The sequence below is a fragment of the Callorhinchus milii genome, unplaced genomic scaffold (genome assembly GCF_018977255.1).
Source record: "Callorhinchus milii isolate IMCB2004 unplaced genomic scaffold, IMCB_Cmil_1.0 Scaffold7, whole genome shotgun sequence".
NCBI lineage: Eukaryota > Metazoa > Chordata > Chondrichthyes > Chimaeriformes > Callorhinchidae > Callorhinchus > Callorhinchus milii.
This window is the reverse complement of record NW_024704748.1, coordinates 2810075-2837652: the sequence shown is the minus strand read 5'-3', so window position 1 is coordinate 2837652 and position 27578 is coordinate 2810075. Positions and strand designations below refer to the sequence as shown.

Sequence of the window (27578 nt, the reverse complement as noted above, 5' to 3'; positions counted from 1 at the left end):
AGTGTATTGCAGATCGCTTTTCCGGGGATAATAATCCCTTCGAAAAATAAATAATAATTTGGTCACTCAATCCACAACTGTTCGTGGGACACTGAGTGCGCAATTGGTTCCGGTTTCGCCCACAAAATATACAGCCAATTCACTTTATAGTATATTTTATGAAGTCTTTGAGATGTCCTGAAGACGTGATAAGGTGTTATATGAAATGCAAGGATTATTATTATTCTTACCCATGACTTCTGACCTAGATGGGGCTTATACCCATGACCTTCTGATTGCCATAAATCCGCAGTAATTCTTCAAACCTTTGAATAATAAGAATTCTTGCATTTGATTTAGTACCTTTTATATCAGGAAGACAGTTCTAAGCGCACAAAACGACACAGTCACTTGTACTTTACAGTATATCCTATGAAGCTCTTGCGGGTGTCCTCCTGTATTTTACGTAAAGTGAAGTGACTGTATTTTGTTCGCAAATGTGGCAGACAACTTATGCACAGCAATGTCCCGCAAACAGGCATGAAGTGAAAGATCGATTTTATCTTAGGGAATTGTTGCCTAAGACACCGAGGATGTTTAAAGATCCCTTGGCACTATACTTTTCAAATAGTCCCAAGGGATCTTTAACATCCACCTTAGCAGGCAGACCATACCTCAGATTTATGTCGCAGCTGAAGGATGGCATCTCCAACAGCCTAGACTGTGTGCTCATAGAGTCCCAATGTGGGATTTGAATCCACAACCTTCTGATTCACTGCCAAGAATGCCTCCCAACAGAGCCAGGATTAGCTGAGCAAGGCTCGACACATATGTTACTTTGTTAAAATTGAAAAGAGTATCTGTTCTATAACTATCTATCTCCAGCCTTAGTGCAGTTCTCAGAACCCATATAATTTCTACTTGGCCATAGAAGTCTAATCCAGTGGTTCAAATAATAATAAAAGTCCTTGCATTTGGTATAGTGCCTTTAACGTAAGGAGGACATCCCAAAGTGCTTCATGGAATATACTATAAAGTGCAGTGACCGTGTTTTGTTTTGTGGACTAACGAATAATGTCCCACAAACAACCATGAAGTGAATGACTAATTTTATTTTATTGAAGGGGATACACTGTTTTGGGTCAACACAACTCCCACGGTTTGTAGTTGAGAATCCCAATCCTTCTTCCTAAAGTGTTCTGTGATCCTCTGCAGTTTGAAGGGACGCAGTAATGCAATAGTGAATTGCTGGAGTTAGAAACCAAACTCTGGGACAATTGTTTAGGCTTTGCTTCCTCAATGTTAAACGGGCGCTACAGTAAGAAACCAATATTCTCTCCAACTGATTAAGGCAGTCAAAAAAGGGTGAATTAACACTGTAGCTTTGGTTCGATCATTGGAAATCTGTGGGTTGTCCAACTTTGCTGTTTAAAGACTCGCTCATCTTGGGACTGTCATGTACCACCTGCATCCAATCGTTTGAATCTACGCTAATGTTTTAGGAAGCTGATAAATAGGATCGTACATTCATTCAGGTTCTGCAATATTAAATCTTTCTCCAGGTCTGATTTCAAGCCTTCGAGAAATCACTGCTTAAGTCTAAATAAATGAACAACTCAATGCCTTTCTATTTAGAATATTTTATTATAGACATTTCTCCAGTTAATGAAAATACACCCACACCCATAGACACACAGACTCCGCACGTGTATCTGAACGCAGATTAAACATCATACACATATATCAACAGATATGTTCTGTACCTCTATTTGCTCATCTGTTACAAAGCAACCAGCCGTCTGCTTTGTCTGTGGACAGTTGGCACGTTTACACGCACAGGAAATGTTGGCTTTTTTTAAATAAAACCTTAAAATCATAATTTCTTCACTATGCAATGAGAGCAGTGTGTAAGAGACTGTTGTATAAGTGGTTGTGATGCCCGTTGAGCTAAGTGTCTCGAGGTATCACAGCCTTTGTTGACCCAATTCCACCGCCACGTTTTGCCAGGATAAGCCAATGTTGGAGGGTTCGCCTGGCTTTGTGAATGATGTATTTATTGACTTCCCAACATATACATTGCATGCAAACGTGTTACAATTCATAAAGGCACATGAATGTTTCAGTTACAAAACAGAACAGTGATCGGCTCACAATGTCTACATGTATAGTGGTAATTTAGCAGCTCTCCAATTGGCAATTGGTATTTACTTTGTACTCTTTCAATACATATTCTATTATGTGAATGCATACAGTTTACTGTGTAATCACTTTGGTGTATCTAATCGGTCTGAACAGCTGGTACAGAGCTTTTCCATACATCAGGGGAGATGCTCTTAGCCATCTCAGTATGCAGAGGGAAATACTGAACTTGATTTCAAATAAACTAGCTGCTTTTTGTTAAGTCAAATCGTTGGGTAGCCTTTCAATGTCCCTAAATTTGAAACAATACCATTGCAATACAATTTGCATTTATATCTCGCCTTCCACGTCAGGAAGACGTCTCAAAGCACTTTATACTGCTGGTTGAGGCAGGTTAGGGGTCGGGGAGGGGAAAAATGACTGAAAAACAGAGTTAAGTTTTGAGATTGGCTTTGAATGCGGGTAGGGAGGGAGGGAGAGAGCGAGTGCATTACAGTACAAAGGTCCTACAGCTATTAAACTATCCTGTAATTTGACATAGAATGAGCTGTTTAGATTTGAAGAGACTGATGAACAAAATTCTAGTTGTTTTTAGGCATCTTAAACAGAAAAGAGGAACTGAAATCCACATGATAAGAAAACGAACATCCTAATCACAGTGAACTTGATATATTTAAAACAGTTGTATACACAAATTTGCTTTCAATAATTAAAAATATATCGTATAATATACCTATGTAAAATCAAACACATCAAAAGCTATTAGATTCTCAGTAGAAAACTGGAATAAACATTTCCGTTCATTTGATAAGGCTGCTGGCAATGTATTTTATACGCAAGAGCCAACATTTTCCATATTGTTATGTTTCTAATCTAAGATTGGGCAGGTAGTGCAGCTTTGGTATGCTTGAATAGTACGATGATCAAACTATGATAATTGCCATACATTTAGAACAAACCCGTTAATACACAAAAGCACTGCATATGGTACATTAAAATAGATTTTAATGAACGTGGTTCCACTCACCCACTCACTCACTCATTCACTCACTCACTCGTTAATCTTAGTATCATCTTTCTCTTCATCATCCATAATCTGTCTCTGAAAGTTGTCCTGAGTTGTGTACATTCTGGTTTTAACTGGGCAATTCTGATTCATCAAAATAGCCTAAAATGAAATAGATTCAAACGTTATTGTGCGGTAGTTGTACAGTAGCTAGCAATAGTTTGTTTAGCAAGCTCTAAAGCGTTCGTTCACTATTTTTTCTTCCTTGACCTGCACACTCTTAACTTTTAAGACAAATATCTCTTACGGGGGGAGATTCGGTGGTATTCCACTCTCCTTTTATACCTCTAATATACATAGCATATCATAAACTTTCTCTTACCATTTTTTCTTCCTTGGCTGGAGGGCTTCGAAGAAAAAAGCACAGCGGGGCGTACAGTATGTTGATGACTCCTATAATCCTCATTAACCAGGAAAATCCTATATATTTCGCAATAGCTCCACCAGTTGAAGGCCCTGAAAAGTACACACTAAATCAGAGAACGCAACAGGAATACCAAGAGGAGATCGGGAGAAGGACCGAATCCTAAGTCATAAAATTCCATCTCGCCTTAGCCTGTGAGGCCAATTTAATGCCTTAAAATTTAAGATTGCGCCCCACTGTGGCAAATTCTTAAATTCGGTCATAATTTGGAAGCTGTGTTGTTTTCAAGAACTGCAGAAAAAATAGCTACCAAATTAAGACTGAATCGTAGAATGTTTCACACATTTCAGCACACTCTTAACCTTTAAGCCAATAAGCTCTTACAGGGGAAAAACTGGGTGGAATTTCAGTCTCCTCTATATATATATCTATGTACATACATATATATATATATACACAGGGTGAATCAAAAATCCTATGAGATGTTCCAACTGCTTATCATATAGACGGTTACACAGGAAACCCTACTCGGAAAACAAGTAGATTTGGAATGGTGATTTTGTGACTCGGCATCACTGACTTCCACATTTCATAATGAAGAAATTTGATAAGAAATACTGAAAAATCGACCCAAATATATTTTCCACGTTGTAAGAAGCCTAATCTTCGAATTGCAGGACCCACCTCAGTAGCTTGTGTTATTGTGATTAAATTGGTTGCCCAAATGTTTCATAGAACACTAATTTGCTGGTCAATTTATAATTTTTTGGGTTTACTCCAATATTTTAGATACTTCAGATAGTTTAAAGATTCAAAATAATCTTCTCAACAAAGCATTCTAGAATAGTGTGGTTGTAAGTATCCATGGCATTTGATAAAGTTAGGTGTATGTCCAAAACGTGCTGTTCTCAACTCTAAGCCTGTGCTCTTTCATCTGCCTTAGGTATCTAAACATCGTCTTACTGGTTTACTTCCTCCATCCAATTCAACATCTTATTTAAGGCATCCTCAGAGATGGGCATTTTTAAGACTGATGAGTTAACGCTCATTCCTTCCTAATACTGGGGATAGCTTGCTTGCTCACTTCCGCACAGCCTTTAGCCCCTTAATGTCACGCCGACCAAATGTCTACATAGTACTGTGTTCCCAGGTGTGGCCCGAAGAGAGAATGGCACAGCTTGAGTGTGACGTAGGGGAATTTGGCAATGTAGCACAGCATCCTGTTTGCTCTTGTTTATCGCGGGCTATCATTCAACTCATGCCAATTGCAATATGATGGTTAAAATCTCCAGCCAGCAGGGAGGAGCAATGCACTAGGCCATGCGACCCCTCCCCATTGGGAGGGGATTGATGAAGGGGAACGGTCTGGGGATTTGACAAGTACAGGATATAGACTGCCACAACAAACAACAACTTGCATATAGATTATATAGATATATATACATATATATATATAACGCCCTTCGCGCCGGACATCGTCTCGGACGCTTAGAGATAAGACTCGCTCTCTCTTTTGGAAAATTGAGTCCACAGAATCCCACCCAATCATATAAAAGAGACCGGGATAGTAGATTTCACTGAGCATGTGCACAGTGGCTCTAATAACCCCCCCAAAAGAACAACTTCCAGGTCATCAGGTCACTGCTGACATGACTTCCTGTGCTGCGCAATTAGATGGATACCTGCCTCCCACTGCCCTGCTCCTCCTGTGATTGACAAAATGCCGGGACACAAAGTTAAAAGGTAGGTTTCTATTGGAAAAATTATTTTGTTGCTGACGTAATACTTTTCATTTGATGGGTGACCAATTCCCCAGTGTAAGAAAGATGATTTTTTTGTTGTTATGCTCCGTATGCACTGTTAAGTGTCAACGCCTTGTATGTTTGTTGACTGCTGTTTGTTGAATCATTACTATAGCGCTCTGAGGCGTTATCCTATGTGGAGTGCAAATTGTTGTTGTTGTTGTCACTGTGGTGTCAAAACTCCACAATGGTGATTCTTTCCTTGAATAAAATGGAGGATTTTTTGCCTGAGGTTTTCCCATGTGTTCCTCTACATTCACGCCATCCATTTTGGGGCTCTGCGATGCTACACTGCACGAGGGGCACTATTTAAATCTAAGTTGTTGTTGTTGGCGCCTCATTGAACCCGGCACCTACTGTACCGTGCTATCAGAGTAGAGCAGCAAGTTTTCCACAGTTCATGAGTCCCTACTGGTTGGCCTCTGCCTTTCTGAACCAAGTCAGCCTTGTGTTAACTTAAGACTCGTTTCCTTTGAGGGTCTGTGGGTTTGGGAGTGAAATCAGGTGGTAGTTTTTCACCCAAAGGGTAGTGGAAATCTGTAATTCTCATTCCCAAAAGGCTGTTAATACTGGATCCATTCACATTTTCAAGACAGAGATAGATAGATATGTGTTAGTTCAGGGTATCAGGGTATCAAGGGATACAGGGCAAGGGCGAGTAATTGGAGTTGAGGTACAGATAAGCCATGATCTTATAAAATAGCGGAATAGGATCTGAGTGTGAACAGCCTACTTCTGTTTCTATGTCTGTGTGAAGCCAGGCTGGGCAATTTCAAACTAGTTCGAAATTGGTGACTCCCTCAATACTCCATGTTCTGTGCAAACTTGCATCTCAAGACAAAATGGTCTTGTAGACTAAGACTAGGTGGAATTTGTCTCTCCTCACTTCAGCACAGGGTCAGATAAATGAGAATCTCACACTCTATCTTCTGCTCTCCCTCTCTATCTTATCTTCCGCCTCCCCCTGTATCTTCCCCTCTCCCTCATGTATACATTCCAGTGTCCTATTTTATTGTTTGACTTTTCTTTTGAAAACTGTAAATAAGAATAACAAAAATTGGGGTTTGACCAGCCATTGAAAGTAAATTCGATTGTAATCTGGTAGGTTAATGACAGTGGATCTTACCTAATGCAAAGCCCAAGCAAAATGCCACATCTGCAATTGCGTAAACACTACCGTACACGGAGGCGTGTCGTATGTCCACAAGGTAACCCATGATGGGCATCATGGAGGAATCCACCATTCCTAAAAAGAACACAACAGATTGAAGACTGTAATTCTTGTCTAAGCAAATTATCTGCACACAATGAATTTCAGAAGCTCAGAAACTAATGAACAAAAGAAATCAACAATAGTCCAAAGGATTACTGAAATATGCCAAACATTTTGTTAACAGGAACTTGAAATTAACAACTGGGGGATGTTGTTTAGGCAGATTAGGAAAGTCCTTACACGCTTACAAAATTTTAGTTTAAAATTGAGCTGAGCAAATCATTAATCGTGGCACTGATTGCACTTCTGAAAGCGACTGTTCATTTCCGTGAGAGCCTCAGTTGGATCAATGCCCTTTCAATAACCTCACAAGGTAAATATTGAGCTCATTCAGAGTACATTTCAAGCCTATCCACACCAATTAAGATAAAGTTCCTAACAGCTATTTTGGTCTTTTACTGTTAAAACTGGGAATAGGTGATACAACAACAAGATGAACAAGGTTACATTTGTATAGCACCTTTCACGTCAGGAAGACATCCCAAGGCGCTGGAAGCATACAGCATTTCAGACCCGAGCTGGGGTCAGGAGTGGGGAGGGGAGGGGGGTGGCCGATAGCATGGTCGAAGAAGAGGGTCTTGAGGCGGGACTTGAAGGAGGCTAAGGAAGGGGTGAGGCAGAGTGATTGGGGGATGGAATTCCAGGGGTTGGGTAGAGTGACTGAAGGCTCTCCCGCCAATGTTGGGGTGGGTGGGTCGGGGCACGTGGAGCAGGCCAGAGCCAGCTGAGCGGAGGGAGCGTGTGGGTTGGTAGGGGGTTAGGAGGTCACAGAGGTAGGGTGGGGGAGGCCATGGAGGGCTTTGATACAACGGATCTGTAATTGATTCCCACTCTATACACATCAAACTGGGATTGAATTTGTGACACTTGTACATCAATTGCAAAATGGGTAGGAAGTAGGATTCCAACTTCTATTTTGCTGATGGAATTGTAATACTCGCAATGCATCTGATTGCTGTTTACCAAAACCAGCCAACATGTGAAGAGAGACTCATTTTCCTCACTTGTAAACCTCCTACAATTCTAGGTTTCAGCGCTCTCGTGGAGACAAAATAATACTTTTAAGAAACTTTGCTTACCTATAGCAAAACCGACTCCAAAGTTTGGTGCAATGAGCCCGTATATATTTTTGGCAAATGGTACCTGTAATAACATTAATGTTATTAATAGTTTTAATAATAATCCTTGCATTTGATATAATATAATATAATCCTTGCATTTGCATTATCTTGTCATTGAGACATCTCAAAGTGCTTCACAGGATATATTGTAAATTGGATTGACTGTGTATTTTGTGGATGAAACAATTGTGTGTTAATTTTGTTAATAATGTACATTAAACTAGGAGTCTGATGCTTTTCCTTCACAAAGGCTTGTACATGATTCATAAAATAGTTGCAATATTTCACAAGATGCACTAGGGGAGGGGGGAAAAAAATCATTGAGACTCACTTTTGAGAGATCAGACCCACCAGTCTCTCTGATACTTGGCCTAAAATTTTAAGACCATGATTTTGACTTGGAAGATAATGCAGGAATTTGGGGAAAGATCTTAAATTTGTTTTTAATTTGGTAATCAGTTCTTTTTGTCCATCCGTTGGAGTGATTGTTGACTTAACCAAAATGAATATAATTAAAATCAATGTGATCTGTCTATATTCTTCTCGAGCCCATTATTCCATAAAGTTGTATGTCAGAAAATTTCCTCTTAGCCTTAGCCTATAAGAATATTTTTGTCTTGAAGTTTAAAAGCATGCAAAATTCCTCATTTCAGTCTTGGTTTGGAAGCTGTTTTTTTCAGAGTTCTCTAAGAGTTTTCCCGTTTTCCCTTTCTCAAACAATTCATGGGATCTTTAATGTTCAGCTGAAGACAGCCAAACAGGAAATTGGTTTACCATCTCATCCGAGAAAAGACACCATGGACAATTGAGCTCTTCTACTATAAATGTCAACCTAGACTATAATAATAATCCTTGCAATTGAGACAGCGCCTTATCACATCATTGAGCCGTCTCAAAGAGCCTCACAGAATATATTGTAAAGTGGATTGACTGTATTTTGTGGGTGAAATGCGGCAGACAATTGCGCACAGCAGTGTCCCACAAACAGTCGTGGATTGAGTGACCAATTTTTTTTGAGGGATTATTATCCTCGGAAAGTGATCCAAGGATTTTGCTAAGTAAACAGAGGCATACAGGATGCTAGGCTTTATAAATAGGGGTATAGAATTCAAAAGGCAGGAGATTATGTTGAATATTTATAAAATGCTGGTTAGGCCTCAGTTGGAGTATTGCGTTCAGTCCTGGGCTCCACGCTTTAGGAAAGATGTTAGGGCATTGGAGAGGATGCAAGGAGTTTTACCAGGATGGTACCAGGAATGAAGGACCTTAGTTATGAGGAGAGGTTAGCTAGGATTATTCTCCCGAGAGCAGAGAAGATTAAGATTCTATGTGGAGTAGGGAAATTTGCCTAACGTTTTGTACCATGGGAGATTGAACCCGGGTCCTCTTGCTTGCAAAGTGTGTGCTCTAACCACTAAGCTTCGGGACTCCATACTAAAGTTCCAGTTCCAAGCTAGGACTTGAATTCACAATTTACTGACGCAAAGGAAGTGTGTTAGCACCTGAGCCAATCTGACACTTAATATCATGTGCTACATCAAATAAAGATGTAAAATACCAATCAACGAATACAGAGAATCATTTGATTTTATATCAAAAGAAAAGTTGTGATGGTCGATTTCAAGACAATATATAAAAAAATTGTGAGAAACTTTCTCATTTAATAAAGCGTGACTGAAATGAGCATTGGTTGAACTAAATTGATTATGAATAGCTCTTGTTAAAATGATGTAATGTTGTTAAACTTACACAAATAAGGCTTATTCCAACGATTATCATTCCAAGGAGAGAACACAGCCATCTGAGGGTGAGATGGAGAATAGATAAATATTCATAGGAATTATTGGCGTTGCAATCCATTCAAGTGTGTGCAGTTATTACATTTGTTTTTGAAAAGAGAGAGAGTCAAAGTCCTTATTTGTCAGTGAGTTGGCTTGGCTGATGAGCTAATACCTTTTCCCCTTCAAAGAATAAACAAATTCAAACGACTGGTTCATTTCTTGCACAAATGGGCGTGTGAGGTATTGGAAAATTAAATGTAGTTTGAAACCGGAAAACTGGCAATATAGTTATCTTATTTTTTTAATGAATAAGGTTGAGTCAAAATCTATCCACACCGTTTTTTTTTAATATTTCCTTTCCATCCGAGATAACTGCCTCGCAAGGAAATTTCGTACCTGCCAATTCTGCGAGCGAGGACTCCAAAGATGTTGGTCCCAATTAAATAGGAGACACTGGCAGGAACAAAGGCGATGCCTGCAAATCAAAGAACATCTTATCAAAGTCTCTGACGCTCAGAATGTAATGAAATCATAATCTGCAGGAAGCATGTATTGATAGCCACAAAGTTAATAAAACGTCACAATGTTGAGCAAACACTTTTAATTTCCTGTCACTGGCTGAAAGGAATTTCCTGTCGACTGAAAATCGCAGTTTTCAAAATTCAGGTTCCCTTATTTTATTTACAGTCTTTTTTCATTCATTCATATATACTTTTGGACACAATACAAAACTCCTTTATCAGACAAGGTCCCAGTTACCCCTGCACTTTATTGATTTGACTAGAGTAGGCGCTAGCATCTGTGTTCTCTAGACTAATTTTACTACAAGTTGAACTGATGCCAAATTTCTCAGAAATACAGGCATTTCAGCAAAGGAGGAGACAATATGGACCCTTGTGCTTTTGTGTGCTAACTCTCATGAGAACAAAAAAATTTGCTAGGCAAAAGACCATGTAGTTCACCTTCCACCATCCTGGCTGTTGCTTAACGTTCCATGTCCCAAACTGTACACTGTATCCCAAGATATTATTTTCTAGCAGAAATCTATCAAATTTGTTCTTGAAACAAACAACATTTTCTGCTTCCACTGTCTCCCCAGGGAACCTGTTCTCCATTGGTGCTATTTACTGGAATCCAATTGCCCTGCCCTCACCATATCGTTTTGTTGACACTAACCTTGACAAAGCAGTGAGCCTTTGCAACAATATTTTCCGCAGCGCAATCTTAAATTTTGAGGCAAACTGAGGCTGATTAGAAGGTGAAAGAGAAGTTAGCATTGATTCAAATTGACAACTATTCTCTCCCTACTCTTCTCCCACCTCGAGACACCTCAAAGCAATTCACAGAATCGCGAAGTGCAGTAACTGTTTATTTGTTGGCCAAATGTGGCAGTCAAATACGCACAGCAGTGTCCCACAAATAGTCGTGGGTTGAGTGACTAAATTATTATTCACATTTTTTTTGTAGGGATTATTACCCCCAGAAAGCGATCTGCCAATCAACAAATAACCGGTGTTTCTATTTACTGCTAGGTAAACAGAGGTGTGTGGGGTAAGGAAACTTGCCCAAGGTTTCACCCCACCCGAGAATCAAACCTGGGTCCTCTGTTTGCGAGGCGAGTGCTCCAACCGCTTAGCTACAGGACTCATGCATACACACTCAGTCAAAGCCTGTAGGAACAGTGTAAAATTTCTGTTCTTTAGTCCATTATTTAAGATGATGGATCTCATATTTGCTTGAGATGCTCCCCTTAAAGCAAAGCATGAAGCTTGCATTCTCATGGTTCAAGAGTTTAGAGATAAATTACACAAAGTTATGCGGAAAGCATAACCTACTATGAGGTCTAGGGAGTCAAGTCAATAGATCATTAAAATCTAGTTTGTAGGTGGAGAAAGCGATCAATAGGGCAAATGAGATGTTCAGCATTTATACAAGAGGTCTGGAATATCAAAGCAAGGAGGTGCTACTCCAGTTATATTGAGTTGTTAATAATAATAATAATCCTTGCATTTGATATTACCTTTATCATATCTTTCAGACGTCTCAAAGTGCTTCACAGAACATACAGTAAAGTGAATTGACTGTATATTTTGTGGGTGAAACATGGCAGCCAATTGCGCACAGCAGTGTCCCACAAACAGTCGTGGATTGAGTGACTAAATTATAATTTTTATTTTTAATTTATAAGGGATTATTACCCCTGGAAAAGTGATCCACCAATCGACTAACAACCGGGTTCTTACTAACTGCTAGGTAAGCGGAGATGTGTAAAGTAAGGAAATGCCAGCGTAAAACAGTTCTGAGATTCCTGATTCTATTAAAAATGCAAAGCAGTTGTACGGATACCTACCCAACTGCCATTTGGGGGAGCACATGGTTTCCATCATCCAGATGGGCAGGGCTGGTTCCAACATCGCAATGCCCATGTTCGCAAAACATATGGTTCCTTATATGAAAACAGCACCAGGTTATTGAGAAATATCCTTTACATTTGAATAGAGTGCCCGCTACTTCATGAGGAAGTCTCAAAGCCCTTCATAGGATGCACAGTAAAGTGTAATGACTGTGCTTTGTAGGCAGGTGCGGTAGCTAATTTGCACACAGTAATGTCCCACAAACAGTGGTGAAGTGAGTGACCTATTTTATTTGTGGAATTGTTGGACAGGACATATGGGGAAACTCCCTTCTCTTTACAAATAGTGCATAGGATCCTTAACGTCAACCTGAGCAGGCAGAGAGGACCTTGGTTTAACATCTCATCCGAAGGATATGGCAGTGCGCTCCTGGTACTCCATTGGAGCGTCACTCTGGTCTGTGAGATCAAAGTGAGGACGTGGGTTTTGAACCCACAACCTTCTAACTGGACCATGATCATTAATATTAATAATCATCAGCCATTTTAGTCAATGGGATTGAATTTTGCATAGGCTGTAGTCTCTTGGAACGATATCTCCTTCAGCACAAAGGCCACTGGCAGGGATAACATTGTTCAAACTCTGCTGTGGCAGAATGACACACATCACTTCTCTTCCTCTCATTTAATATTTGTTATTGAAAGGTTAAATCACTTAAACAAACAACTGTCTTCAATTTTCAACAAGTTTTAATGAAACGCCAAACACGTCAACTGTGTTGCGTTTACCAAGATGTTATCAACATGTTATTGCACAAGAGTAATCTTTCATGGAACGCTTGAAGATCTGCAGTGAATTACCATTTTAAAGGTTATTGGACCTATTAATGTTTAGAAAGTGGCCTTTGCACAGTAAAGATATCTGTACACTTCCCCATATAGTGTTCTGCATTATTATATGTTGCGTATATGAGTTGTGTACCCTGCAGTTAATACAGTGACCAGTTTCTAACATGATGTACACTGTCCTTACTTCACTAAAAATCCATATGCCGTAAAATATTAGTAACAATATTAATTAATTGGCAAAATACCTGGTGAACAAAATATCAACCTCCTATGAACGGTAGCTATTTTAGGAACTCCAAATATACTAAGAAAAGTAACATCCATTCATATGTAAAGTGGCAGTGTTATTGGTCTGACTGACCCATCACTGAAAACTACTTATAAATTACCTTTACAGAGTGATTTAAACTGTAATAGCTGTTGAGCGCTCTGAGGCTCTACCCTGCATGGAGGGCACTATATAAGTGCAAGTTGTTGTTGTAATAACATTATAATAATAATAATAATCCTTACAATTTGCATAGTACCCGTCATGTCAGGAGGACATCTCAAAGTGATTTACGGGTTATACTGTAGAATCATAGAAACATACAGCACAGAAAGAGGCCATTCGGCCCATCTTGTCTGCGCTGGGTCCAAAAAGAGCAATCCAACTCAATCTCACTGGCCCGCTTTCTCTCCATAGCCCTGCAATCTTGTCCTCCCCAAATACTCATCTACTTCTCTCTTAAAAGTTGCGATTGAATCGGCTTCCACTAGCCTTTCAGGTAATGCATTCCAGATCCCAACAACTCGCTGGGTGAATTTCTTTTCCTAACCTCCGCTCTGTTCTTTTAACAACTAACTTAAATCAGTGTCCTCAGGTTACTGACCCACATGCCAGTGGAAACAATTTTTCCCGGTTCAACCTATAAAATCCTCTCATGATCTTGAAAGCCTCTATTAAATCCCCTCTTAATCTTCTCTGCTTTGGGGAGAATAATCCTAGTTTCGCTAACCTCTCCTCATAACTAAGGTCCTTCATTCCTGGTACCATCCTGGTAAAACTACTTGCATCCCGTATGCTTTTTTAACAGCTTTATCTACCTGTCCTGCTACCTTCAGAGATTTATAGATCAGAAAGAGAAGTGGTCCCAATACCAACTCCTGAGGGACACCACTACACACCTCCCTCCAGTCAGAAAAGCAACTGTTTACTACCACTCTGCTTTCTGTCTCCTAGCCAGTTCTGGATCCATGTTGCCACAGTCCCTTTAATACCGTGGGCTTCTATTTTGTTTACAAGTCTCTTATGTGGCACTTTATCAAATGCCTTTCGATTGAAAATCTAGATAAACTACGTCTACTGTACTACCTACATCCACCCTCTCAGTCACTTCATTAAAAAATTCTATTAGGTTTGTCAGGCATGACCTGCCTTTAACAAATCTGTGTTGACTGTCTTTTATTAAACCATATTTTTCTAAGTGAGCATTTATAATGTCCCGGATTATCGTCTCCAGAAGTTTCCTTACTACTGATGTTAGGCTGATTGGTCTGTAGTTCTCAGGTTTATCCTTCTGCCCCTTTTTGTACAGGGGAGTAACGTTTGCAACTTTCCAGTCCACTGGTACCACTCCAGTGTCCAAAGAGGATTGAAAGATTGTGGCCAGAGCCTCCGCTATTTCCACCCTTACTTCCCTCAGTAACCTGGAATGCATCCCAACTGGACCAGGTGACTTATCTATGTTGAGCACCGACAGCCTTTTTAGTACCTCATCTCCGTTGCTTTTTATCATATCCAATTTCTCTTCACACGCCTGCGATATTGTGGCATTGGTTGCATCGTCTTTTGTGAAGACAGTTACAAAGTACTTATTTAGTACATCAGCCCTCTGCCTCAACAAGATTTCCACTAGGGTCCCTAATTGGACCCACCCTACTTTTGACTAACCTTTTACTCTTGATATGTTTATAAAATACCTTAGGGTTCCCTTTTATGTTTCCTACTAATCTTTTCTCGTACAATCTCTTCGCCCTTCTTATTTCCCTTTTCACTTCTCCTCTGTACTTCCTATATTCCATTTGATTATCCGGTGTATTTTGGACCTGATATTTGTCATAAGCCTCCTTTTTCTGTTTTATTTTAATCCCAATTTCCTGAGTCATCCAGCGAGGTTTGACTGTCCTACCTTTCCCCCTTTGTGGGAATGTATTTGCTCTGTCCCCGAACTATCTCCTCCTTGAAGGCTTCCCATTGCTCGTTTGCTGTCTTACCTGCCAATCTTTCTTTCCAATCTATCTTGGCCAGGTCCCTTTTTAGCTCACTGAAATTAGCCCGTTTCCAATTTTTAACTTTGATTCATTGTTGTCCTTTTCCATAACTATTCTAAACCTAATGATATTGTGATCACTGTTGTCCAGATGCTCTCCTACTGAACCTACTCCACTTGCCCCACTTCATTTCCCAGAACTAAATCCAGGACTGTTTCCTTCCTTGTTGGGCTGGAAACGTATTGTTCCAGAAAGTTCTCCTGCACACATTTGTAAAATGTAGTGACTGTGCTGTGGGCGAAAGTAGCAGCTAATTTATGCACTACACTGTCCACAAACCGCCTTGGAAATGAATTATAATAATAATCCTTGCATTTGATATAGCGCCTTATCACATCTTTTAGACATCTCAAAGCACTTCACAGAATACACTGTAAAGTAAATTGATGTATGTTTTGTGGGTGAAACCTAGCAGCCAATTGCGCACAGCAGTGTCCCACAAACAGTCGTGGATTAAGTGAACAAATTATTTTTATTATTATTTTTGGAAGGAATTATTATAAATGACTAATTATATTGGGGGATAGTTGGCCAGAACTTGGGGAGAAACTTCCTTCTCTTTTTGAAGGCAACATATTAACTACTTTCAGTGTCAATTCACATCGCGCATTGGGGGTGGATTAATCCTATATAGTTGGGCATCAGTCTGGAATGTATGTACATCCATTAATATTGTTCTTTTTATGTATCTAACTGTGGAATTATGACCTTCTCAGAAGAGAGCTGGACTAGACTTTCACTTGTATGAAGGCGTTATAAGAGTTTGCTTGCAGGCTAGAGTGTCAGTTCATTACTTTAACCTCCTTGTCCTCAACAAACCTATTAGAGGCTCTGTCGATGTCAGCCTTGTTTTGCTTTGACAGTTACAAGACCAACTTCCCTCCCATTCCCCATTATAATACGTGGCTAAGGCCAATCTGTATGCAAAGACAGTACCTGCAGCAACCAGTATGTAAGGGTCACGTAAAAGATCAAATAATGAACTCCCCTTCTGACTCTGGAAAAGATCAAATGAGAGATATAAAAGGAATAAAGTTGTTTTTCAAAAAAAAAGTTTGAAGCAATAAACGCTCATATTTAAAAGCTTTCTAACGTCAGGGAAATAAATTAGAAAATCATGCTTACTTCTGGCTGCGACTTGGAAGGCTGCAAAATAAAGAGCTGAAGAGCTGAAAAAAACAAACAAACAACAAAAAAAACATCATTATCCTTGCACAAGTCCATTCCAAATGCTTGGCAAAAATCAAACATCACGTTCGCTATGGCTCACCTCCATCCAGCAGAGCCAGCACTGACAGAATCAGGAATGGGGCCGTTTTGCCCACAAACTGATACATCACACTTCCAAAGGGGGGCCCAACTGTAAAGGAGGAACTTTGATAATCAGTACAAAATACTTGCGGTTAAAAGAGAGGGTGAACGTTCAAACCAACGGAAAGAGGGAAGCTAATCACTGGATCTAAAAGGTTGGCTTCTACTGTACTTTGACAATAATAATAAACATTACTTCAGTGAATGAGTAGTAAATTTATGGAACAGACTCCCTAGGGAGAGTGGAAGCAGAAAATGTTGTTTGTTTCAAGAACAAATGAGATAAATTTCTGTGAGAAAATAATATCTTGGGATTCAGTATATAATTTGGGACATGACATGTCAAGCGACTGCCAGGATGGTGGAAGGCGAACTAGATGGACCTTGGTCTTCTTTCACCTGGCAAATTCTTATGTTCTTAATAGCAATAATAATTGCATTTGGTATAACACCTTATCATGTCAGAAAGCACTTCACAGGATTTACTGTGAAACGTAGTGACTGTGTATTTGTCAGTGAACCTGGCAGCCCAGTTGCACACAGCAACGTCCCCCAAAACAGCCATGAAACAAATGGCCAATTTTATTTGGGGTATTGTTGGCCAGGACACCGGGAGAAACTCCCTTCTCTTTTTGAGTAGTGGGATGTTTAACATCCACCTGAACAGGCAGACGGGACCTCGGTTTAATGTCTCCTCCGAAAGACAGCACCTCCGACAATGCAGCATATCCCTGGCACTGTATTGGAATGTCAGCTTAGACCATGTGAGGTCCTGTGATGTTGGATAGTGAGGTGTAGACTAAGCAGAATTGTTAGTACTGGTTTGCGTAGATTGGTACAGCACAGAAACAGGCCATTCAGCCAACTAGTGCTTGTCAGTGCTTATATTCCACATGATCCTCTCTTTCCTGCCCCTCTATTCCCTTCTCCTTCATGCACACATCAAGCTTGTTTCCCTTCTACTCTGCATTTAATTTGGAGTCCCCGATAGTGGGATTGGTCGCGAAAAATAAATTAATTTCAAAGCGTTCATATGCTTCTCCTGACTAGTATAATATTAACCATCCCAAATGTTTTTTTTAACAAATTTTGTAGCTTATTCAATTTTGTTTTACATAAAAATGTAATTTGCTGCCAAAATCTACCAACGTCTTTCACCTCCACACAACTGAAAACAAAAGTTTTTACAAAGCGTTTACGCAATTAGAGACTACAAGTAATTATCATTCCCAGCATTAGTTTATTTTACCAAGGAGAAACACAACCTGCAATTAACCACTCAATTATCTGAGATAACTTAGTGTTGTTTGTGGTGTGTTCAGCTGGAAATTTTTCTCTCCTGAAATCCATTGTGATTCCCGAGATTAATCGCAACGGGCATTTAAGTAAAGATCTGTAATAAAAATCAGACTCAAATGGAGTTGTTGCAAAGCTTTCAGTTAATTCGAGGCTCCCCCATCAAGCTGGCGAGTGTAGACACTGCCCCACCCAACACTAATTAGCTAACTAGAATAGTTTGTACCAAGTTATAATATCATAATCTTTGCATTTGATATGGCACCTTATTGTGGCAAGCCAATTGCACACAACGAACAATCATGGATTGAGTGACCACATTATTTTTCCAAAGGGATCATTACCCCCAGAAAAGCGATCCACCAATCGACCAACAACCAGGTTCCAAATTACTGGTAGGGAAATAAAAGTGTGCGGAGCAAGCAAAGTGCCTCAGGTTTCATCCTGCCCGGGAATCAAACCCAGGTCCTCCCCCTTGCCAGGCGAGCGCAAATTCAGGTTTATTCAGGGCAATCTCAGTAAGTATGTCTTTATACAGAGAGCAGCTAATGGCTGGAACGGGGAAAGTGGGTGAGGCTAGGACGCTGGACTCATTTAGGAAACAGCCGGATTGTATGCTGTGTGGTTGGGTATTCCAGACTGACTTAAGACTCCCATTGCGAGACCTCCTAACGCAATGCCCATAGCGTTTCCCCTTTCTTCATCATTGGTGTAAGCACTGGCCAGCATCCCCATACCTGTGGGTGACAAAGCAGACACCAGTTATGATTACGATTCTGAATAAATAGCGTGAATGTTGGATATTTAGCTGCTCCAAACAGTCTGTAAAAATTATCTTCGCTGCCTGATTTTTTTTCTTACCTGCCACAGACGAGCAGGAAGAACCTACCCCCTGCAGAGATCTGGCCAAGAATAGAAGCATATAGCTCTTGGAGAAAGCAAACACTGTTGAGATAAAAGGCATGTGATTGTCATCCAAACAATGTCAAATGTGGTTTACAGTTTATAGTCATAATTAATAATACTAATCCGCGCATTTGATATAGCGCTTTTCACGTTCGGAGGACGTCCCAAAGCGCTGAAGGTGTCGGGGCCCGAGAATGGGGGAGTGGTGAGGGAAGGCAGGAAGGCGGGAGGGAGACCAAAGGCATGGTCGAAGAGAAGGATCTTGAGACCGGCCTTGAAGGAGGCAAGAATATACTGTAAAGAGAATTGACTGTCCATATCATGGAGAAACGTGGCAGCCAATTGCGCACAGCAGTGTCCCACAACCAGTCGTGGCTTGAGTGACCAAATAATTATTATTTAGGTTTTTTTTAAGGGTTTATTACTCCGTGGAAAGCGATCCGCCAATCGACTAACAATCAGGTTCCTACTTACTGCCAGGTAAACAGAGACGTGTTATACCACACAGTAATGAACACATTCGATTCAATTCGATCGTTGCAAAAGGAAACATTCATGCTAAGAGAACGAAAGTCATCATTGATCAAATTGAATAGTGGATTGAAATAAATAGCAAGTTTTTTTTAATATAGGAAATGCACAATGTTTATCCGAGACTTTAAACAATCTGGTGCAACAAAGAAAAACATTTTTTTTTAAGAGAGAAACAGAAAAAAATAATTTCAACACATGACATACTTACTGATTGTTGATATAAACATGATGATAAATCCTGCAAACATTGGGATCTGATATCCTATCCTGTGAGCAAAATAAACTATTCAGTTTGTTGATAACATGAAGAGTTCTCACCCAAAGATGCAGCCACAAACGAGACAAAGGACATGACGTCAGTCAACCACCCGAAATTGAAAATCAATCGTGTCCCTGGTTTCTGAACTTTCTGTCTCTCTTCACCAGCCATACTGTCCTATGGGCATTTATGTATAATCATACAATCGATTTAATCTGATTTCAGCTTTTGTTGTCAAACCTTGCATATCAAATGACAACAGCTTTGAAATCAAACCAGGGGAATGTGAATGTTTGTGGGAAAAGTACTGAACGGGGTCATTTAATAGAACACGGTGAAAGGTATTAAAGTAGAACACTTTTTATCAAAGGCAAATAGTGACTGAACCGAGTTTTCTAAATACTGCTGGTGCTATTCAGGGACTGCTGGTTAGTTGCACAATAGTTTATATAATATTATAAAATCATAGAATTTTACAGCACTGAAGGAGACCATTCTGCCAAGTGAGACTGCACCAATATAGATATGAATCTGCAGTGCACTCATCCATCTAAACACATTCATTCACTTTCTCTTCTGTTATCACATATTTTTACTTATCCACATGTGTATGCACAAACATATTCACCCTCTCGATTCTGTGTATAAACATCCTGTTAATCCATACGTTCACATATACACACAACACACATATGTTTATGCATTTGCTTTGTCTAACATGACTTATACATAGTCATAGTCACACTCTTAACGAGAGTATCTCCTCACAGCCAATTCATTCATACTCTTAAGGATAGAAGAAAAGGTCTTTAACACTCAAACTGTGACATTCCACAGATGACGCACAATATGTCCGAACATAACAGTCATAATATTTCGCAATACACCCTGTGAGAGCTTTGAGATGTCGTCCTAATATGAAAGGTGCCAAGCCAAATGCAAGGATTGTTGCTGTTATTATTTGTGCCTCGTTGTATAATGACGTATCCACTCTGTCGCCTGAGGGAAAGTTATCCTTATAAGCTCCCTGTTCTACACAGATAACAAAAATACAACTTCAGGGTATTCCTCCATTTCATCATGGATGTCTTCCTTCAACAGATAACATCATGCACCCACAGCCCAGCTGTGCCATGTCTTAATTCTCCCTCTAAAACCTCTCTCTAGAACTTCCAATCAATCCCGCTCCCAAACAGATCTTCACGTCTAGAGAATGAACAGAATCAAAAGTGTCCTCACATATCCACTGTTCTGTGGGGGAGAAAAAAACTAACTTCCAACTCGAATCCTGCTAAATCTGTGTGCTCACGATGCAAGTCAAACATGTCATTTCATTGTATATTCTGTGTTTGAAAGTCAATACACCCTCATTGTATTTTCCGCAAATAAAATCAAGCTCAGCGCCTGATTCGGATACACGGGTCCTGAAATCTTGCCCAGCTTCTTTCTCTCAAACCTCTTGAATGAATGGATTTGCCTTTGAAGAAGAAGGATAATAATCCTCGCATTTTGATAAGAGTGCCTTGTCATGTCGATGAGACCCTCAAAGCCCTTCACAGAATAATCGTCAAGTGGGTTAACTGTATTTTGTGGGAACGTAGAATGCCCCAATGTTACTAAATGAGGCTGTATTTCTTGTTCCAATAACGTCTCCTGTTTAAAGTAAAAAGTCCTCTCGCCCTCTCCTGAACTAGCAGGCCTGTGCATACACAAACACACACACACACACAACACGAATACACACACAGAGAAATGCGCACACACATAAAGGAGTCAGGTTTTTTTGTGGGGGTAGGTGCTACCTGCATCAGGCAGATGTTTGATACAGATTCGTGCTGTGCTTTGATTTAGTTAAGCATCAAAAGATTTAGCAGCCATTAACCTTGTTGTTAAGTGTAAAGTCATAAAAATTCCACTCTTTCATCTGTCGTCGTTTGAAATGTATCCATAGATGACCCAACTATTTACCCCATATTATTTGATTATATGGATCTTTGAAATAACATGTTTTGAAGATGTTTTAAATATAACTATTCATGGTTTAGCAGTTTACTGTAGTGATACCAAACTGCAAAGGATGCAAGAGTTGAAAGAGAAAACACTGTACGTGTACATATAACTAACTGTCAGGAACTCTAAAATATTATTGTGTGGGCATTATCTATTATTTATATGGGTATTTTTATTTGTGTATGTGTTGGGGTATCCTCGGCTGTGTATGTGTGGGGTATTCTGATCTGGGTGTGGATAAATTCTTAGTTGTATATGTGTGGGTCCAAAGCCCTGACTGTCCAGTACCTTGGGACGTCCTCCCAACGCGAAAGGTGCGATACAAATGTCATTTTGTATTGATTGTGAGGATTCCCAGCTTTACATGTATGGATATTGCAAATATTTCTGAGCCACAGTTCCTTTGATGAGGATATTTTTAATCCGTTTTTAATTTGTTCTGTTGATTTTATTTTGCTACAATCTACAGGCAAGAAAAGCTTCCCCAGTACGGAGGACCTGCTGTGGAGACCTCAGGGTTTACAATAGCTCTACACCTTACTATCTGCACCTATGTAGGTTAAACATTGCGTAGAACCTTATGAGCAGTGTCAGGAGTCAGCAGAGGATAGCTACACACGCAGCCAACTGTATCCAATCTCCCAAGCGATTAGCAGAGTGAATGTGTGTGTTCAGATTGTTTATCTTCTGCATTGTATTACTCAGATGGAATATTTACATATGGACGGTCATTCCCTGAGTATTAGAGCTTTCTCTGAACCGAGAAATCCTTTAACATACCCTACACCGCTCAGAACCCAAACTGGTTGGCAGCTATTCTTTGTTGGTTCCTGCATTAATGCCTTGAGCCTCATTGCTAATTAATAATATAGTGATAATCCTTGCATTTGATATAGTTTATCACATCTTCGAGACATCGCAAAGTGCTTCACAGTAAAGCGAACTGACTATATTTTGTGGGCGAAACTATTATTATTAATTATTATTATTAATAATAAATTATTGTTAATAATAGTAATCCTTACGTTTGACATGCATCTTAACACGTCGTCGAGACATCTCATAGCATGTCATAGGATTATACTGCAAAGTGTTGTGACTGTGCATTCTGGAGGCAGAGGACTTACTCACCTGTTGGTCAGTGGCCCTATGAATGGGTTTGTTAACAGCTGCACAGTTGCCTTCGAAGCGAACAGTAATCCAACGGGAATGTTTTCATTCAGCAAGCTCGCGTCCTTTGCCATACAACTCCCATTGGATTCGCCGGGCCCTGTGTCATTGACCACCGGGGGGTGCGTGGCATTGTAACCGATCGCTTCACCTGTTGTCGTGGCCGGTTCACTCCCGGTCACCATCGTCGAGTTATCGTAGTAGGAAAATATGTGTTGAAACCTGGCCGTGGAGAGCGAATTTTGGGTTGGATTCTGTGTAGGTGGTCCATATTCATCTGTGTGTAAGTAACTTGGAATGATGGGCACTGCAAAGACAAACACAGTAATTGTATTTTTAATTACACTGATCCATCACCGAAAGACACGTGATCAACTGACTGCTTACTGATGGCTGGACCATTGTAAGTACATGTCCCCAAAAGCACTGCACGATCGTATGAGTCAAGCCGTGTCTACACAGCATTGGTTCAATCCTGCTGCATTATCAACCAGCTTAAGTACACAATTTGACAGTAAAATTCATCAGATCGGGATTTCCTTAAATCATTTTACATTTTACAAATGTATTTAAAATACATTTTAGACTGTCAACCCATGATAGTCTAAAAGCAGATAAGCGCAACCCGTTTGCATAAAACATAGCTTCGCCAATTGAACCTCAACTAAAACGGGTTGAAACCTTTAAATGCTGCTGTTACTGTCATCGATCACAGCCGATAAGTGCTGGACTGACAGAAAACACTTATCATCGGCATTAAGGGAAGGATTGTACAACGCACATATGCACACCCTGGTGTCCCCAAGCGTTGGTTCTTGTCAACCTGCGCCTAATACTCTCAGGAAAAGCAGGTTGCATTCCTCCAGAAGAGAGAGAGAGCGCATTCCATCCCAACAATCTATCTCTGGGATTTCCATGTGTAGGTGGGATACATGGTTGGTTACTGTTACTGTCATCGACCACAGCCGATCAGTGCTGGACTGACAGTATACACTGATCATCATTAATGACAAGTGTACACATTCGCAGGTGTCAAACAGCCGGCTGACCAAAAAAAAAAGGCACGGTCAAAGAGGAAGGTCTTTAAACAGGACTTGAAAGAGGCGAAAGAGGGGGTGAGGCGGAGGTATTGCGGGATAGAGTCCAGAGTGTGGGGGCAGTTACGTACTGCATCAGAGAGCATCGAGTTCCTCTGTACATGTCTATGGTACCTGGCAGTGGTACCTGCCCAACTATCGGTTCAAAACATAGAGAGCGAGCTTCGATCGGTTGGCTTTAGGGTCTCCATGACATGGTCGTATTGCAACAGTAAATGCTGTTTATTAATTAGCTCCAATTGTTCACCAGTCATGCACTATATTTACAAAGAACTTGTTTTTTCGCAGCATATGTGAGCTACGTCAAAAACAATGGAGTTCTGGGGCTTATTCCAATAAAACGTCCTCAAAGGAAATTCATCAATGAAAACGGGTCGACTTCTTGGCTTTGGTTAGATTGATGGCGTTCTAGGAATCAATGAGCTGAATAACACAAGTCAGGCAAACTGATCACAGTGCTTACAGCAAGTTTCTGTGTTCGCCTATTATTTAACTACCACACCCTATCTTGTATTCTCAGCTAGTGTTGGAGTAATGAGTGTGTATTGGATATGGGGCTGCATCTATATAGCTCATCAAACAGCTATTTTCATTAACAACAAATTGTATTCATATAGTGTCTTTCACATCGGGAGGAAATCCCAAGGCACTGGGACACAATAATTTGCAAAGCATATGCTGAGGAGAAATTCCACCTGCGGATAGATTTACTCTATTTATGTGGCATTTTACAGCATCCAAAACTGGGCAAATTATTACCAGACTGAATGTTGAAGCCGTAAGTTATTTGATGTACTATTTTAGGAAACTGAATTCAAAGCTGAGGACTGAATTCAGCAATTTGCCAATTCGTGGGTGCACTGACGCAGGGCAAATCTAAAGCCAGGTGGAATTTGACTCCGATAGCTCACGTCAGAAGCCCACATTCATTGCAAATTTCGTGTCCCTTCCACCAAGCCACACACCATGCAAACATTATCCAGGCATGAATTTCATCCACTCACAATATCCCAAGCTTGTGGTGGTGGGGGATAATCAGTATTATCCTCCTCCACCTGATACACAAAGGCAATTAAAAAATGCACCGATCCTCATATTTTCACTGAGCTGTGCAAATATTTTCCCCACCTCCCGCACCTCCCTGCTCTCTCTCTCTCTCTTTCTTCCTCTTTTTGCTCCTATCTCAACAATGGGCCATTCAAATGGGTTGGTCTATAATATTAGAATGCGCTCTGGTACGCTACCCTGCGGGATGGGTGTAAATTATTGTTGTTGAAGAAATGAAAATTTTTAGCTTAGTTGGAATATGGTTTCGAAGGCAATAATAATAATCCTTGGATTTCATATAGCGCCTTATCACGTCTTCGAGACCTCGCAAAGCGCTTCACAGAATATACTGTAAAGTGAATTGACCGTATATTTTGTGGGTGAAAACAATCCTAAAATCAAGTTTATAAACTCAGGTTTATAGTTACTGTTATCCCACAAACAAGGTTACATTTTCTATCAAACCTAAAGCAAGCCTAGTACAGTATTTACAAACTCTTAGCAAAGTTTACACTTTCCATATTCCTAAAGCAACCTCTCTCTAGAATCCTATGCCACAAGACTGTATAACCGAAATCCTCAAGAGTGTTTGTACAGTAAACCTCACATAAATCCTATCAGTTGGGACCGCACTTTGAATATGATTTATGAAATTAACAATCCACAACTGTTTGTCCCACAAACTGTACTGTAATTAGCTGCCGCATTTTGCCAACAAAATACACAGTCACTAACTACACTTTATAATACCCGACGTGAAAAGCGCTATATCAAATGCAAGGATTATTATTATTATTATTATTTATACAGTATATTCTGTGATGCACTTTGAGACGTCTTGTAGACGTGATAAGGCGCTATATTAAATGCAAGGATTATTATTATTATATCATGCAAGATATGACTTATGAGAAACTTATAAATAACAGGAAATTCAACAGGACTTGAGCAAATGTACGACTCGTGCGATCATATGATTTCGACAGATCAGAGTTATGCAAGATTTACTGTATAATCCTAAAACCAAGATTTACAGCTTTTACAATCCTAAACAGTCACCTCTATTAATTGGATGGAGTAAGGGTCCCAAGGATTACATGTTTTCCTAACACTAAACCCATCACTCAGGGTGTCCGAGTCAATGTCCAATTTGGTACACTATTCCCAATCCCTAGAGGGGCTGGTTTGGTATTTGTCTTCTGTCAGTAACAAATTTTGCCTTGAGACAAAATACTGTTCGCTACCTGTGTATTGTACCCCCCGGCAAGTGAAGATCCCCCCAATGTTGGAGCGATTTGCAAACTACAAAACTGTTGGGGTTGCAAATGAACAACCTTGAAGGTAGGTTATGGGTGATTGGGCTCTTATTTAACACCCCAGCTTGCCTAAACTATAGCCTGTGATACAATGCCAACCAAGTGCACAGTATATATACACGTCTGTGACCAGATAGGTGTAAAGCACCAGAGGTTTTGGGGGTTATATCAGAGAAGGGAGAGTAGAGCAGCTAATCACAGCTAATCTCGAGGAAAATGGGATGTAGCTCAGTGGTTAGAGCACTTGCCTCACAAGCGAGAGACTTGGTTTTGATTCCCGGCAGGGCAAAACCTTGGGCAAGTTTCCTTACTCCACACATACCCCTGGTAATAATCCCTCAAGAATAAAGACAATAATAATTTGGTCACTCAATCCACGACTGTTTGTGGGAAACTGCTGTGTGTAATTGGCTGCTGCGTTTCGCCCACAAAATATACAATTCACTTTACAGTATATCCTGTGAAGGGCTTTGAGACGTCTCGAAGATGTGAAAAGCTATATCAAATTCAAGGATTATTATTATTATTATACAATTCACACCATTCCCTTCAGACACAGTGGGTCGCCTCTGTCTGGCTCCACTGTAAACCCTCTCCAATTTGTCTAACAAAAAAGAAACCTATGTTGCTCCTTGGGTGCCCTAACTTATTAATATTAACAACCCATTTGCACTCGAGTACTTTTCTAAGCAAATAATGATTATTATTACAACTTCTTTCAATTCAAAATGTGGGTCTAGTACATTTTTCGCGTTGATTTTTTAAGATGGGGTTTATTTACAATAATAATACTATTACTACTAAATAACAATAAGAGCCAATGTGACTGCCCTCCTCTCTCCCTCTGAATAGAAATACATATTTAACGATGAAAAATAGTGCCATTGAATCTTTCAGTGAATTATTTTGACCCCCTCTCTTTCTCTTTCTGTCTCTCTGTGTCTCTCCCTCTGAATATAAATTAAAAAAAGTGGAAAACAATATTGCAAATGAATCTTTCAGTGAATTCCTCTGTCCCCCTCTCCCCCTCTCTTAATCTCTAACTCTCTCTCCCACCCCATCTCTTTTCTTCTACCTCTCTTTCACACACACACACACACACACACACTCTCCCCCTCTCTCTTCCTCTCCTTCCTTCTGAATATAAATAAAACTAGTGAAAAACACTGCAAATGAATCTTTCAGTGAATGACTCTGTCCTCTCTCTCTCTCTCTGTGTCTCTGTCTCACCCCCACACACACACACAGTCTCTCTCTCTCTTACTCTGACTCTCTGTCTGATTCCTCATCACCTTGAAACCCCTTCAAGCTGCAGGTAGGGAGGGAGAGGGTCGAGGTTGCACTTACCCACCACAGTCAGCAACATGTTGTCCAGCAGCAAAGCTATGAACACTATCACCAGGATCAGCTTGCGAGACTGTCGCCCTTCCCTCAGCCAACGCAGAAAGCTGAACTCCCTTAATCTCTCCAATGCTCCCATCCTTCAGTGCTCCACCAGCTCCTTCTTTCCTCCAGCCAGAGATGTTCCTGCTTATTGCAAAGGCAAAATGCAAAGAGAGAGATGCAAAGACAGGATGCAAAGACAAAATGCA

The 27578-nt window shown here is 40.2% G+C and overlaps 1 protein-coding gene across 1 annotated transcript; it reads right to left on the bottom strand.

Moving 5' to 3' along the window:
- Positions 1-1603: 1603 nt before the first annotated feature.
- On the bottom strand, positions 1604-27578 carry slc18a2 (solute carrier family 18 member 2). The gene is made up of 15 exons (XM_007903599.2): positions 27334-27578; positions 22488-22833; positions 19296-19354; positions 18509-18592; positions 18292-18384; positions 16311-16400; positions 16166-16209; positions 15977-16037; positions 11876-11971; positions 9922-10000; positions 9494-9545; positions 7703-7766; positions 6477-6596; positions 3507-3640; positions 1604-3286 (listed from the first exon to the last, which is right to left on the bottom strand). The coding sequence occupies exons 1-15, from the start codon at positions 27464-27466 to the stop codon at positions 3170-3172; spliced, it is 1572 nt and encodes a 523-aa protein (XP_007901790.1). The 5' UTR covers positions 27467-27578; the 3' UTR covers positions 1604-3169.

Bases quoted from the DNA above. Each gene is read 5' to 3' on its own strand.
- slc18a2 (XM_007903599.2), bottom strand. From the start codon at position 27,466: ATGGGAGCATTGGAGAGATTAAGGGAGTTCAGCTTTCTGCGTTGGCTG. The intron at 16,038-16,165 runs GTAAGCATGATT...GATCTTTTCCAG, and splicing joins CTTCCAAGTCGCAGCCAGAA to AGTCAGAAGGGGAGTTCATT. The intron at 9,546-9,921 runs GTACGAAATTTC...TCTCACCCTCAG, and splicing joins CTCGCTCGCAGAATTGGCAG to ATGGCTGTGTTCTCTCCTTG.